The sequence below is a fragment of the Tursiops truncatus genome, chromosome 1 (assembly GCF_011762595.2).
Source record: "Tursiops truncatus isolate mTurTru1 chromosome 1, mTurTru1.mat.Y, whole genome shotgun sequence".
Taxonomy (NCBI): domain Eukaryota; kingdom Metazoa; phylum Chordata; class Mammalia; order Artiodactyla; family Delphinidae; genus Tursiops; species Tursiops truncatus.
Genome location: NC_047034.1, coordinates 161,424,853 through 161,437,626, shown reverse-complemented (window position 1 = coordinate 161,437,626; position 12,774 = coordinate 161,424,853). Strand labels below are relative to the sequence as shown.

At 50.9% G+C, this 12,774-nt stretch overlaps 1 protein-coding gene across 1 annotated transcript in view; it reads left to right on the top strand.

Annotated features, from left to right (window-relative positions):
* Positions 1-219: 219 nt before the first annotated feature.
* OPRD1 (opioid receptor delta 1) overlaps positions 220-12,774 on the top strand; it is a 36,418-nt gene continuing 23,863 nt past the window's right edge. The window contains exon 1 of the mRNA XM_033855246.2: positions 220-613. Within this exon, the coding sequence (XP_033711137.1) occupies positions 399-613 (215 nt within the window). The 5' untranslated portion in view covers positions 220-398. The remainder of the gene's footprint in view (positions 614-12,774) is intronic.

The window sequence follows — 12,774 nt, the reverse complement described above, 5'->3', positions numbered from 1 at the left end:
TGGGGGCGCAACCGAGCCGGCAGAACATCCCTAGGGAGAGAGTGGGTAGCTTCCCTGGCTCCACTCCAAGTTGGTGGTGCAATGCCCGGCCCCCGGTAGCGGGCGCAGACTGGCTGCCGCCTACGGGCCACGTGGTGCGCGCGGCGGGCGCGTCCGAGGAGCCCGCAGCGGCTCCTGTCTCAGAGCGGTCTGGGCTCGGAGAGCGGGCGGGAGCTGGGGGCCGGGCCGGTGCGGGGCGGCGAGGCGGGCGGAGGGGGCGCGGAGATAGCCGGGCTGTCGGGGCGCAGCAGCCGGCGGCGTCGGGGCCGCGGCCTCGTCCCTTGGCGCGCCGCTCGCACCAGGTCTCTGCGCCCAGGGCGCACGGCGGGCAGGGACGCGGCGCCGGCCGCCTGGCCGCCATGGAACCGGCCCCCTCCCCCGACGCCGAGCTGCGGTCCTTGCTCCTCGCCAACGCGTCGGACGCCTTCCCCAGCGCGGGCGCCAATGCGTCGGGGCCGCCGGCAGCACGGAGCGCCTCGTCCCTCGCCCTGGCTATCGCCATCACCGCGCTCTACTCGGCAGTGTGCGCCGTGGGGCTGCTGGGCAACGTGCTCGTCATGTTCGGCATCGTCCGGTGAGTGCGCTGCGGGCTGGTGCGTCGGGCTATGCCCCGGGGTGGGGTGGGGACTATGGACCTGGGACCCTGACCTCAGACCCCGCACTCCCGGGGCCTCTGCCCTTCCTGAAGGAGGCGCCCGGGGCTCAGCGGAAAGACCACTTCCATCTCGAGGGGGACGCTGGCGCGCGCGCGCGTGCGCGTGCGTGTGTGTGTGTGCGCTCCCGCGTTTAACTAATAACATTTGATCATCTGTTGGCATCCCCTATTTCTCTATCAATCTATGTGGGACAGTTTGGCGACAGTTGTGTGTCTGTCACAGTTTGTCAGTGCGTGATTTTGTTTGTGACAGTACAGATGTGTGTTTGGACCTCCAAAAACCTGGTAGGGGTGGGCAGAGATGCCGGAAGTGCCGTGGGCCTCTGGGGAGATGGCAGTGTGTGGGCTGACTGCACAGGTGAGGGCACAGGAGCGCTTGTGTGACCGCATCATGCGGAGGTGGCACTTACCAAGTCACACTCGGGGATCTTCTGCTGGGGTCCCAGTGTTGGTGTGTGTGCTTGTCTCACACTGTCAGTTTGTGATTCTCTCTGTAGGAGCACGTGACAGTGTGACTTGTTTCTTGTCAGACCCCTGAAACCCTCGGAGGAGGAGAGCATCCAGAGTGGCTTTGGACACTTGTGTTTGTGCACCTGTGTGTGCGTTTGTTAAGGGGTAGCCATGGTTCCTGGGTACAGTGGGCCAGCTAGTCGCTCTCTGCTTCCTTCCCCAGTGGCCCTCTAGTCCATGGCTCTGGACGTGATTCAGAGAGACCTCAGATCCTCCTCACAAATGCTCCCTCTCACCTTCTCCTCCTCTCCTCTAACAGTCTTTTGTTTTATGGAAAAGACAAAAGTGATTTGTTTGGGCTGGAGTGGAGTTTGTACTTTCATCTGAGGAAGTGAAGTTCGCTTCTTGGTATCTATGTTCAGTGCGGGGACCTTCTCAGAGAGTCTAAAACATCATTGGCTTGTCCAAAAGGAGCCTTCCTGACCCAGCTCTTTCAGTGCAGACACTGGCAAAAAGAATTGAAAGGAAACGCCTATCCTTATAACAACAAAGATGCCCGGGTATTTACTGTTAGTTGGAAATGGGTCATCCACGGTGGTTGACCAAGAGTACAACCCTGAACATCTCTGGGCTCTGGTGTCACCAAGCCGGGCAGAAGGCACAGGGCAGATTGTGGATTCTGAGGTGGGAGATGTGAACTGTGGTCTTGGTGCAGTCGCTGATGCCTATCACATTGGGGGCCCATTCCCCCTGCCCCACCATCTGCCCCATCTGCCCCTGTCTGAGGGATAGAGACCCAACCTCCTCAGTTGGGAGTATGAATTCCAGAGTATGGGGTCTCTGCCGGGCAGGGTGCAGCATACAGGAGAGTTGCGTTGGTGTGTGGGTGTTGAGGGAGCTTTGGCGTCGATGACTCCAGGGGAAACTTTGCTCCCCCAGGAAGAGTGGAGGGCACAAGAACGTCCTGTGCTTTCAGTGACGCATCACGAGCCACAGTGGGAAAATTCCCCCAAGCACAGGCAGGATTGAGCTTTGCTTTGCATTTTTGTCGGGGATGCTCCCCCCTTTACCTTCGGAAGTAGCGTGGCATGTAGACTTGGGTCAACCTGAGTGTTAATCCCAGCCACGAACTGGCTCTGTGACTTGGGTAAAACACTTAGTCTCTTTGAGCCTCAGTTTCTTCATCTATAGAATGGGGGAATAATAGAAGCTTCCTCGACAGGGTTTTTGTGAGGTGTCACTGAGCGAGCATATATAATGCAGCTGGCGTGGTGCCTGGACCCAATAAGTGGAAGCTGTGTGTACGATGCGGATGAGTAACTTTCCGGATTCTTCAGAATCCAGTGCCTACGACAGAGGAGAGTGAGGGGGCGCTTGTCCTAAGGTGGGCCTGGGAGTAGCTCTGATTCAGGGAGTCCCAGGTTCCTGGCACTTGCGCTCTCTAGGGGGGCTCTAAGTGCTCTGATCTGGGGAAAGCTGAGTGTCAGTGTGTTCGGTTCCATCTCCGGTCTCTTTCCTGGGGCCTCTGGCTGGTGGGCTGATGAGCATGGCTCCCGCACTACCACTGAGCCAGGGGAGGGCCTCTCACTTCTGAGGGTCCACTCAGGGCAGGCCCTGGGCTCTGCCTGCTAGGGTACTCCAACCAAGCTTCCCAAAATCACATTGTCAAATGCATCTTGGAAGCAGCAGAGCTGGCCCCTCAGGTCCCTGTGTTGCTAAGACATTTCCTGGGCCAACCATCTATGTGATCACTGTATCTCTGGGCCCGACTGATTTAATCCTCACCTACAACCCTGTGGGATAGGCATTGGCATCCCCTTCATTGTCACCTCCATTCTACGGGTGAGGAATCTGCAGTTCAGAGGGAGGCAAGGTGGCCTGTCCCCCTGAGGTCCCACAGCTGGCTCCAGACCCAGAGTAGAACCCTGGTCTTGTCCAGAACTTTTTCCAGAGCTGCCTGGGATAGGGGACAAAGAATTGCATGGAAGGCGGGGGCAGGATCCTGTTCCTCCTCTTGTCCTAGGATTCTCAGAGAATGATGGAGACAAAAGGACGATGAACCTACACATTATTCAGCACACGTATTTTAGGCTGCTGTCCTTGGGGAGGGGAATGACGGGCCCCTGCACTTAGTCCTTCCCCACTGAAAGGGAGGCTAGGGACGGGGCAGCTGCCTGGGGCTTGGCTTCTGCTGGCAAAGTCCCAAGAGCAGTGCAGGGAGGGGAGCCAGGATGGAGAAAAGCCTCTGGTGTATCTGTGGTTCCCTGACACCCCATGCAGAGCTCAGCCCCACCAATAAGTTACTCAGTTGACTGGTTGAATGAATGAGTGATTGAATGAATGAATTCTGCCTGTCAGTCCTGAGCTGAACCTATCTGGGGAGCAGGGGAAGGTTTGCAAAGGAAGATCCAGAGGACCATTGAGGCAGGAAAGCAGGAGATGTAGTGGCAGAGCTGGTGCTCTGAAGTCAGATGCATCAACGGGCAAATCCTGACTCAAAGCCACTTACTTGCTGTGTATTTGGACGAGTGACTTCACCTTTCGGAAGTTCATTTCTTCACCCGTAAAGTGGAAGTAACAGCAATGCATCTGGGCTTGTGGCGAGGATTAAATAACACGTTGTGTCTGAGCCTTTTAAGCCCTTTGAGAACAGGGAGGGTCTCTATGTGAAGGAATGAAAAGAATTAACTCATTCAAGATATATCCTACGGATGCGCTCTGCTAGATGCTGAGATGATGGTGAGGAAGAAAATCCCCCGTCCCTGCCCTCATGGAGCTCAGGTCTGGGAGAAATAGACATTCATCAGCCAGCCAGCCAATGGATTTAAGTCTGTAGCCGTGGTGAGGGCCGTGGAAGAGTATGAAGGAGCTGTGGGAGCCCCCGAAGCGGGGAGGGTCTCACCTGGTCTGGAAGTTCAGGAAAGGCCTCTGAGGAGCTGAAGGATGAGGAGGGGGTAACTAAGTAAAAAGGTGAGGGAAGAGCCTGTGATGGGAAGCCTGACATGGATGAGGGGCTGAACAAACAGAGCACGGGTATCTCAGAATCCCAGAGCACAAAGCACCCTCCGTTCCCTCCTCCACCCCGCAACTCTGACCCTCTCCTTGGTCCACGGACCCGCCTGAGAAGCCCACTCATCCTTCTGGATACATGAGAGGGGCCTCTGGAAATTGCACTCTGAGCGAACAGCCTGTGGTTCCTGAGCGTTCCGTGAAGTGTGAGCAGGAGTTCTGGGGATGTGTGTCCCCAGGCAGACACTCCCTACCCCTGCAGGCTGAGTTCAGCCGGGGTGCTGACTTGTTGGGTCTTTAGAGCAGACACCCAACAACCCCTCCTCCTGGGTGCAGTCGTACCCTGAGCAGCGCTGGCATCTCAGAGTCCCCATTGGCGGCCCTCTAGGCAGGGTGGAGCGTGAAGGGCTTAAGGACCCCCGCATCTCTGATGGGTGACCCCATCTTCCCTCTACGTGGCTCAGGCCTTCCCAGTTTGCTTGTCCTGAATCCAGTAGGAGATTGGAGTCAATGCTTCTCCACCTGGTCTCTTGTCCGCCTGCCCTGCCCCCGGCCTCCACCTCTCCCTGACCCTGATTTCGGCAGGTTTGCACCTTGCTGTGTCTCTCACCACCCCCATCAGCCCCGCCGGGCCTCCCTGCCTCTTACCAGCCCGGCCTGCCTCTTCATGACTGTTTCAGACTATGCGTTTCTCTGCCCCTTGAGCTCTTCCTGGGCCGGCGTCTCTTCTGACTCTTGTATCAAATGTCAGCTCTGCCACCTGCTAAGATCCTTAGCAGGGTGGATGGCCACTCTGCACCGCAGTTTCTCTATTTATAAAATGTGGATCGTAGCACCTGCCTCAGAGGCACCTTCATCTTAAAGATGACAAGGTAACGTTGGTAGAGCGTCGTGCATTCCCTCCCGTCCCAGGTGACTGCGGCACAGAGCAGGGAGGGGAGGTTGGGCCTGGCAGCCTAGTGTGGGGCAGGGCCGTGACAGGTGAGTAAGGCTTCTGGGTGTCCCCTCTGTCTACTACCGAGGTGCCAGGGGTTGCTGGGACAAGTGCTCAGGGTGAGAGCTCTGAGTCCCCGTCCTGCTCTTGGGGACGCAGCGTGAAGCCCTTGCCTTCTTGTCTCCCTCCCCTCTCTTGTCCTGATTGGGGTCTGCGGATGCAGGGCTCCTGGGCCAGGAGAGATCCCAGTGAGGTGACACAGTGCAGTGGTGAAGGTTCATGGCTGGGGGTCAGGTCATGCTGGTCTCCATCCCCGCTCGACCATGTCCCAGTGTTGTGGCTTTGGGCAAACAGCTTAACTCCCCTGAGCCCCATTTCTGCATTTGCAAATTTGGGGTGATCAGGATACATTATTGGGAGCATTAAGTGAGATCATGCATGTGAAGGTCATAGCACAGCACCTGGCACATAGTAGGCCTTCAGTATGTGTCAAATGCCGAGATTAACAGGCACCCCTGCAGCTGCTGCAGGCAGGCAGAGCTGGTGGCTATGAGACCTGACTGTCTACACTTTCCACCTTGGGTCCTTTCCTGTTTCCTGCATCGTCTGCATGTTTACTCATTCAACAAGCCTTTGCTGATGCTGACCCGTGGCAGGCCCGTCCAACCTCAGCTCCCACTGACCAGACTCTCAGCTTAAGCTTCAGCATGGCCTCTGGCCTGTGATGTACCCCCAGGACCCCCTAGTTAGTTACAGCTCCAGGGACAATTGCAGCTTCCTGGAGCTGAGGGAGGCCAGGGGGGCACCTGACCCAGCCAGAGCAGGTGTCTGTGCTGAGTCGTGAAGGAGGAGCAGTAGTTGGCTCCACGGAGAGGGGGGTAGAACATTCCAGGCAGAGGGAACAGCACGAGCAAAGAAAGCTTCAGCAGATGATCGCGTGGCAGAGCTGCAGAGGCCAGGAAGGTTCACCGTGGCAGAATGGAGAGAGCCAGGGGCTGGGCTGGCTGTGAGGCTGCAGAGGCCATAAGGACCAAAGCAGGGAAGGCCTTGCAGACAGGTGTCCTCCTCACCGTGGTTGTCAGCAGTGCCTGCTGTGTGTTGAGCTGCGGCCAGGCCCTGGGGCCAGTGATGCACCCACCGACCTTCCAGAATTCCTGGGGGAGGGTGCAAATATTAGAGGAACTCCATGGACCAGCCCCAGGGGATTGGAGGGAGTCATTCTGGTGAGGGGGGGTGGGGAGGGAGGGTGGAGGAGGGGCCTGGACTCTGGCCCAGCGTGGCTGTGTTAGGGGCCAGAGGCCGTGCTGTGGCTCGAGTTGTGCTAGACAGGTTCTTGGGGCCCATGGTAAGGCAGCCGTGCTGGGAAATGAAGGAGCTTTTGGTCACAGGCCATGGGGAAGAGGACTTTGGAGCAGTCTGTGCAGAATGGAGTTCAAGAAGATTAATTTGCTGTGGGTGGGCTTGGGGTGGATTGGAAGGGGTCAGCTCAGGGTGATGGAAGAGAGCTGGGTGACCTGGGACAGGCCCCAGAAACCCTGGCCTTGGTTGTTCCTTTCTAAGCCGGAGCGCTGTGGGACCTGCAGAAGGCAGGAGGCTGGGCCAGATGAGCTCTGGCGAGGCGAGTGGGAAGGGCAGCAGCCCTGGATGGTGTCCCCGAGCCTCCTGGCCCTGCCCCAGGGCCTAGCTTCCCAGGTCTTGGGTTCATTCCCTGCGGAACATGTGTGACTCACAGACACACCGGGGAGAATCCAGAGGAGTCAGTCCCGCGTTCCTGCCACATGCCAGAGGCTCCTCCAAGCTGCATGACAGGCCTGCGAGGGTATGAGAGGTGAGGGCGGGAAGGCTCCGAGGGAGCCTCTCACAGCCAGAAGGAGGCACACCCAGGTCTTTCTGACTCCCAAACCCCTCCACGTCCACTCTGCCACTGCCGTCCATGGGACACATGGGGAATGGAGGCGAGAGCTGGGGCTGTCTAGTTAGAGGAGGGAGGACCAGGGCTGGGGAGGAGGGCAGATTGCTGTCTGCAAACCTCTGAGGCCTCTGTGTGGGGTGACAGCACTTGGGAGTCTGGACGTCATAGCCAGACTGACCTGGGATCACATTTACCAAGAGAGTGAGCTTGGGAGATACATGCATAACCTCTCTGAGCCTCAGTTTTCTCATCTGTGAAATGGGAGTAGCGATAGACCCTCATAGGGTGGTTATGAGAAGTTCATGAGAAGTTCATGAAGTTCATGTGAAGGACTTCAGCACAGAGCCAGGAACTTGGTAAATATTCTATAAACATTTTCTATTATTATGTCTGTTTAGAAGAGGAGTGAGACTTGCTTCTCACTCATTTGATCGACATTTATCGAGCCCCAGAGGAACTAGAATTATTGGGTGGATGCTACAGGGAAACTTTGTCAGCTCAATACTAGACATTTTTTTTTACAATAAACACAGTATCATAAATCACCACAAGTAACACTGTAGTTATTTCAGAAAATACTGAGACGATTAGGCAGCGACAAACATTACCCATAATCCTACCATAAAGAGAAAAGCTTTGTCGTTTTGGTGTATTTCCTTCCCATCTCTTTCTGTGTCTCTCGCTCTGTGTTTGTTTGTGTGTGTGTGTGTGTGTGTGTGTGTGTGTGTGTGTGTGTTTTAATGACATCTATATCATACTACATTGAAATAATGATCACATCATATATAATATTTTGTAAGCTGCCTTTTCACGTACCATTATGAGTGTATTCTCATGTTATCAAACATTCTTTGAAGACATGATTTTTGACGGCTGCGTTGTATGAATGTCTTCTATATGGGGGGACTTACATTGTTTCTCATATCATGCCAGTCTAAATAATGTGTCTGTGAACGTTCTTGAACCCATATGTTTGTGCACATCTCATATTATTTCTAGAAGAAAGTTTCTAACAGTCAGAGCTCTTCAGGAAGGTACGGGCTGCTGTGTAATATAGGGAGTTTCCTGTCCCTGAAGCTATGCAAGAGGGCACTGGCAAACCACTGTGTGGAGGTTTGGGTGGAGAAAAGGTAGACATACGTAATTTCAGGCTCCTTTTCCCACAGCTGAGACTGGAGGAAGAATGCTTCTCAGATTCTGTGATCTCAGACTTCCCTTCTCCCCTTCCTGGCGATGACGCCTGAACTTTAGAGGACGGGGGCTGTGCAAGGGCAAGGCATGATTTCATTAACCTCGGAGTCCTGGGACCTCGAAATCTAATTGGCTACCCAGACATCATAACATGCACAGGAAGAGGGATAATCGTGGCGTAGAGCAGAAAGCCCGGCTTAAATTAGCGATTTATCATCTTGCAGGCTGCAGAGGCCCCAGTACCATCTGGGCGGCATCGGGTGGGGTGGGGTGTCTGCGTTGTGTTCTATTGATTTAGAGCTCCCAGTTCAGCTGCAGAAATCAGCAGCTTTGTCTCTGGCCGGGGTGGGTGTGTGCAGCAAGAATTTTTTCTTCTGTAGCTTCCCAAGTCTTTCTTGATAAGTGGAAGGAACTCAAACTTCAGAGTCCTGTGAGGTCAAAGAGTCCCATTCAATAAACATGACACAGGGAGAGGTAGAAATGGCCTCACTCCCCTCCCCTGCCGAAGTAGCCTTTTCACTAGGGTGTAGAATTTTGAATCACGGATGATTATTCTCTTTATTGCACATTTATTTTGTGCCAGGCACTCTGCTTAGAGATGTATGTATATTATCCTATTTAATCCTCACAGACCTCTATTAGGTGAGTGCAGTTGCCCCCATTTTCTAGATGAGGAAACTCGAGGCTCAGAGAATGTTTGATATAACATGCTCAAAGTCCTGGAGTCGGATTGAAGTCAGGTTATTCTGATCGCAGAGCCTGCACCTTTTTTTTTTTTTAATTGAAGTATAGTCGATTTTAAATGTGTTAATTTCTGCTGTCCAGCAAAGTGATTCAGTTATACATATATATACATTCTTTTTAATATTCTTTTCCATTATGGTTTATCTCAGGATATTGAATGTAGTTCCCGGTACTATACAGTAGGACCTTGTTGTTTATCCATTCTATATATAATAGTTTACATCTGCTAATCCCAAACTCCCAATCCATCCCTCCCCCACCCTCCTCCTCCTTGGCAACCACAAGTCTGTTCTTTATGTCTGTGAGTCTGTTCTTTTTTTTTGGCGGGGGGGTGGTATAGTTGTTTTACAATGTTGTGTTAGTTTCTACTGTACAGCAAAGTGGAGTTCCCTGTGCTATACAGCATGTTCTTATTAGTTCTCTATTTTATACACATCAGTGTATACATGTCAATCCCAATCTCCCAATTCATCCCACCCCCCCACCCCCACCCCTACTTTCCTCCCTTGGTATCCATATGTTTGTTCTTTATATCTGTGTCTCTATTTCTGCCTTGTAAACTGGTTCGTCTGTACCATTTTTCTAGATTCCACATGTATGCATTAATATACGATATTTGTTTTTCTCTTTCTGACTTATTTCACTCTGTATGAGAGTTTCTAGATGCATCCACGTCTCAACAAATGACCCAATTTTGTTCCTTTCTGTGGCTGAGTAATATTCCATTGTATATATGTACAACATCTTCTTTATCCATTCGTCTGTCGATGGGCATTTAGGTTGCTTCCATGACCTGGCGATTGTAAATAGTGCTGCAGTGAACTTTGGGGTGCATGTGTCTTTTTGAATTATGGTTTTCTCTGGGTAAATGCCCAGTAGTGGGATTGCTGGGTCATATGGTAATTCTATTTTTAGTTTTTTAAGGAACCTCCATACTGTTCTCCATAGTGGCTATATCAATTTACATTCCCACCAACAGTGCAAGAGGGTTCCCTTTTCTCCACACCCTCTCCAGCATTTATTGTTTGTAGATCTTCTGATGATGCCCATTCTAACTGATGTGAGGTGATACCTCATTGTAGTTTTGATTTGCATTTCTCTAATAATTAGTGATGTTGAGCAGCTTTTCATCTGCTTCTTGGCCATCTGTATGTCTTCTTTGGAGAAATGTCTATTTAGGTCTTCTGCCCATTTTTTGATTAGGTTGTTTTGTTTTTTTTAATATTGAGCTGCATGAGCTGTTTATATATTTTGGAGATTAATCCTTTGTCCTTTGATTCATTTGCAGATATTTTCTCCCATTCTGAGGGTTGTCTTTTCATCTTGTTTATGGTTTCCTTTGCTGTGCAAAAGCTTTTAAGTTTCCTTAGGTCCCATTTGTTTATTTTTGTTTTTATTTCCATTACTCTAGGAGGTGGATCAAAAAAGATCTTGCTGTGGTTTATGTCAAAGAGTCCTCTTCCTATGTTTTCCTCTAAGTGTTTTATAGTGTTCGGTCTTACATTTAGGTCTTTAATCCATTTTGAGTTTATTTTTGTGTATTGTGTTAGGGACTGTTCTAATTTCATTCTTTTACATGTAGCTGTCCAGTTTTCTCAGCGCCACTTATTGAAGAGACTCTTTTCTCCATTGTATAACCTTGCCTCCTTTGTCATAGATTGGTTGACCATAGGTGCATGATCCATTCATCTGTCGAAGGACGTTTAGGTTGTTTCTGGGCTTTCTATCCTGTTCCATTGATCTATATTTCTGTTTTTGTGCCAGTACCATACTGTCTTGATTACTGTAGCTTTGTAGTATAGTCTGAAGTTAGGGAGTCTGATTCCTCCAGCTCCGTTTTTTTTCTCAAGATTGCTTTGGCTATTTGGGGTCTTTTGTGTCTCCATACAAATTTTAAGATTTTTTGTTCTAGTTTTGTAAAAAACACCATGGTAATTTGATAGGGAGCGTATTAAATCTGTAGATTGCTTTGGGTAGTATAGTCATTTTCACAATATTGATTCTTCCAATCCATGAACATGGTATATCTCTCCATCTGTTTGTGTCATCTTTGATTTCTTTTATCAGTGTCTTTTTTTTTTTTTTTTTTTTTTTTTTGCGGTACGTGGTCCTCTCACTGTTGTGGCCTCTCCCATTGTGGAGCACAGGCTCCGGACGCGCAGGCTCAGTGGCCATGGCTCACGGGCCCAGCCGCTCTGCGGCATGTGGGATCTTACCGGACCGGGGCACGAACCCGTGTCCCCTGCATCGGCAGGCGGACTCTCAACCACTGCACCACCAGGGAAGCCCTTATCAGTGTCTTATAGTTTTCTGAGTACAGGTCTTCTACCTCCTTAGGTAGGTTTATTCCTAGATATTTTATTCTTTTTGTTGCAGTGGTGAATGGGATTGTTTCTTTAATTTCTCTTTCTGATCTTTCATTGTTAGTGTATAGGAATGCAAGAGATTTCTGTGCATTAATTTTATATCCTGCAACTTTACCAAATTCATTGATTAGCTCTAGTAGTTTTCTGGTGGCATCTTCAGGATTTTCTATGTATAGTATCATGTGAGTCTGTTTCATAGATGGGTTCATTTGTGTCATATTTTATTTTTGTTTTTTGTTTGCGGTACGTGGGCCTCTCACTGTTGTGACCTCTCCCGTTGCGGAGCACAGGCTCCGGACATGCAGGCTCAGTGGCCATGGCTCATGGGCCCAGCCACTCCGCGGCATGTGGGATCTTCCCGGACCGGGGCACGAACCCATGTCCCCTGCATCGGCAGGCGGACTCTCAACCACTGCGCCACCAGGGAAGCCCTGTGTCATATTTTAGATTCTACATATAAGTGATATCATATAGTATTTATCTTTCTCTCTCTGATTTACTTCACTTAGTATGATAATCTCTAGTTGCACCCATGTTTCTGCAAGTGGCATTATTTCATTCTTTTTTATGGCTGAGTAGTATTCCATTGTATTTTTGTACCATGTCTTCTTTATCCATTCATCTGTCGATGGACGTTTAGGTTGTTTCTATGTCTTGGCTGGCTATTGTAAATAGTAGAGCTCGCACTTTTAACCATTGCCCTGACCTCTGCCATCTTGTATATCAAGTTTAGCCCCTCTGATTTACAAATGAGTAAACTGAGGCCTGGAGAAATTCTGTGTCTTTTGAGTCAGTGGCCAAGGCAGGACTGGAACTTGCCTTTCCTAACCCCTTGCCTTCTCTTGCATCTGTTTCCATGCTTGGGATTACCTGGGCTAAGGGAGAGCCAAAGGGTGGCTGGGAATAGGAGTAGCTGGGAGCATGAGACGTTAGTTCCTACACAAGGCAGTCCAGCTTGGGGGCCACTGACAACACCTAAGAGGCCCAACGAACCCGAGTTCCCTGGGGCAAGGCCAGCATCTAGTGAAGCAGCCATATCCTTCAGAGATTGGATTCCAATCCAGGTCTGCTTCTTGCTGGCTTTCCATCCTTAGGCTCACCTCACAGAGCCCGTTTTCTTATCTGTGAAATAGGGATGATAGAAAAACACCTACATTGCAGGTAAACATACATTCAGCAACTCTTCCTAAGTATCAGGCAGAGTTCTAGGTGCTAGGTATGCAACAATGATCAAGACACAGTCCCTGTCCTCATGGAGCTGACATTCTAGTGGGGAAAAGATAGACAATAAAGAAATAGATGTAAGGCCTATAGGCAATGAAGTCAACTGAAACAGGCATGGTGACAGAGTGGCGGGGCTGCAGATGTAGATGGGGAGGTTGGGGAGGAGGAGACAATTGAGCAGAGGTCAGTTGCTAGGAGGAAGTGTTTTAGCAGGGGGAACAGTGAGGGCAAAAGTTAAGGGAGATGATGT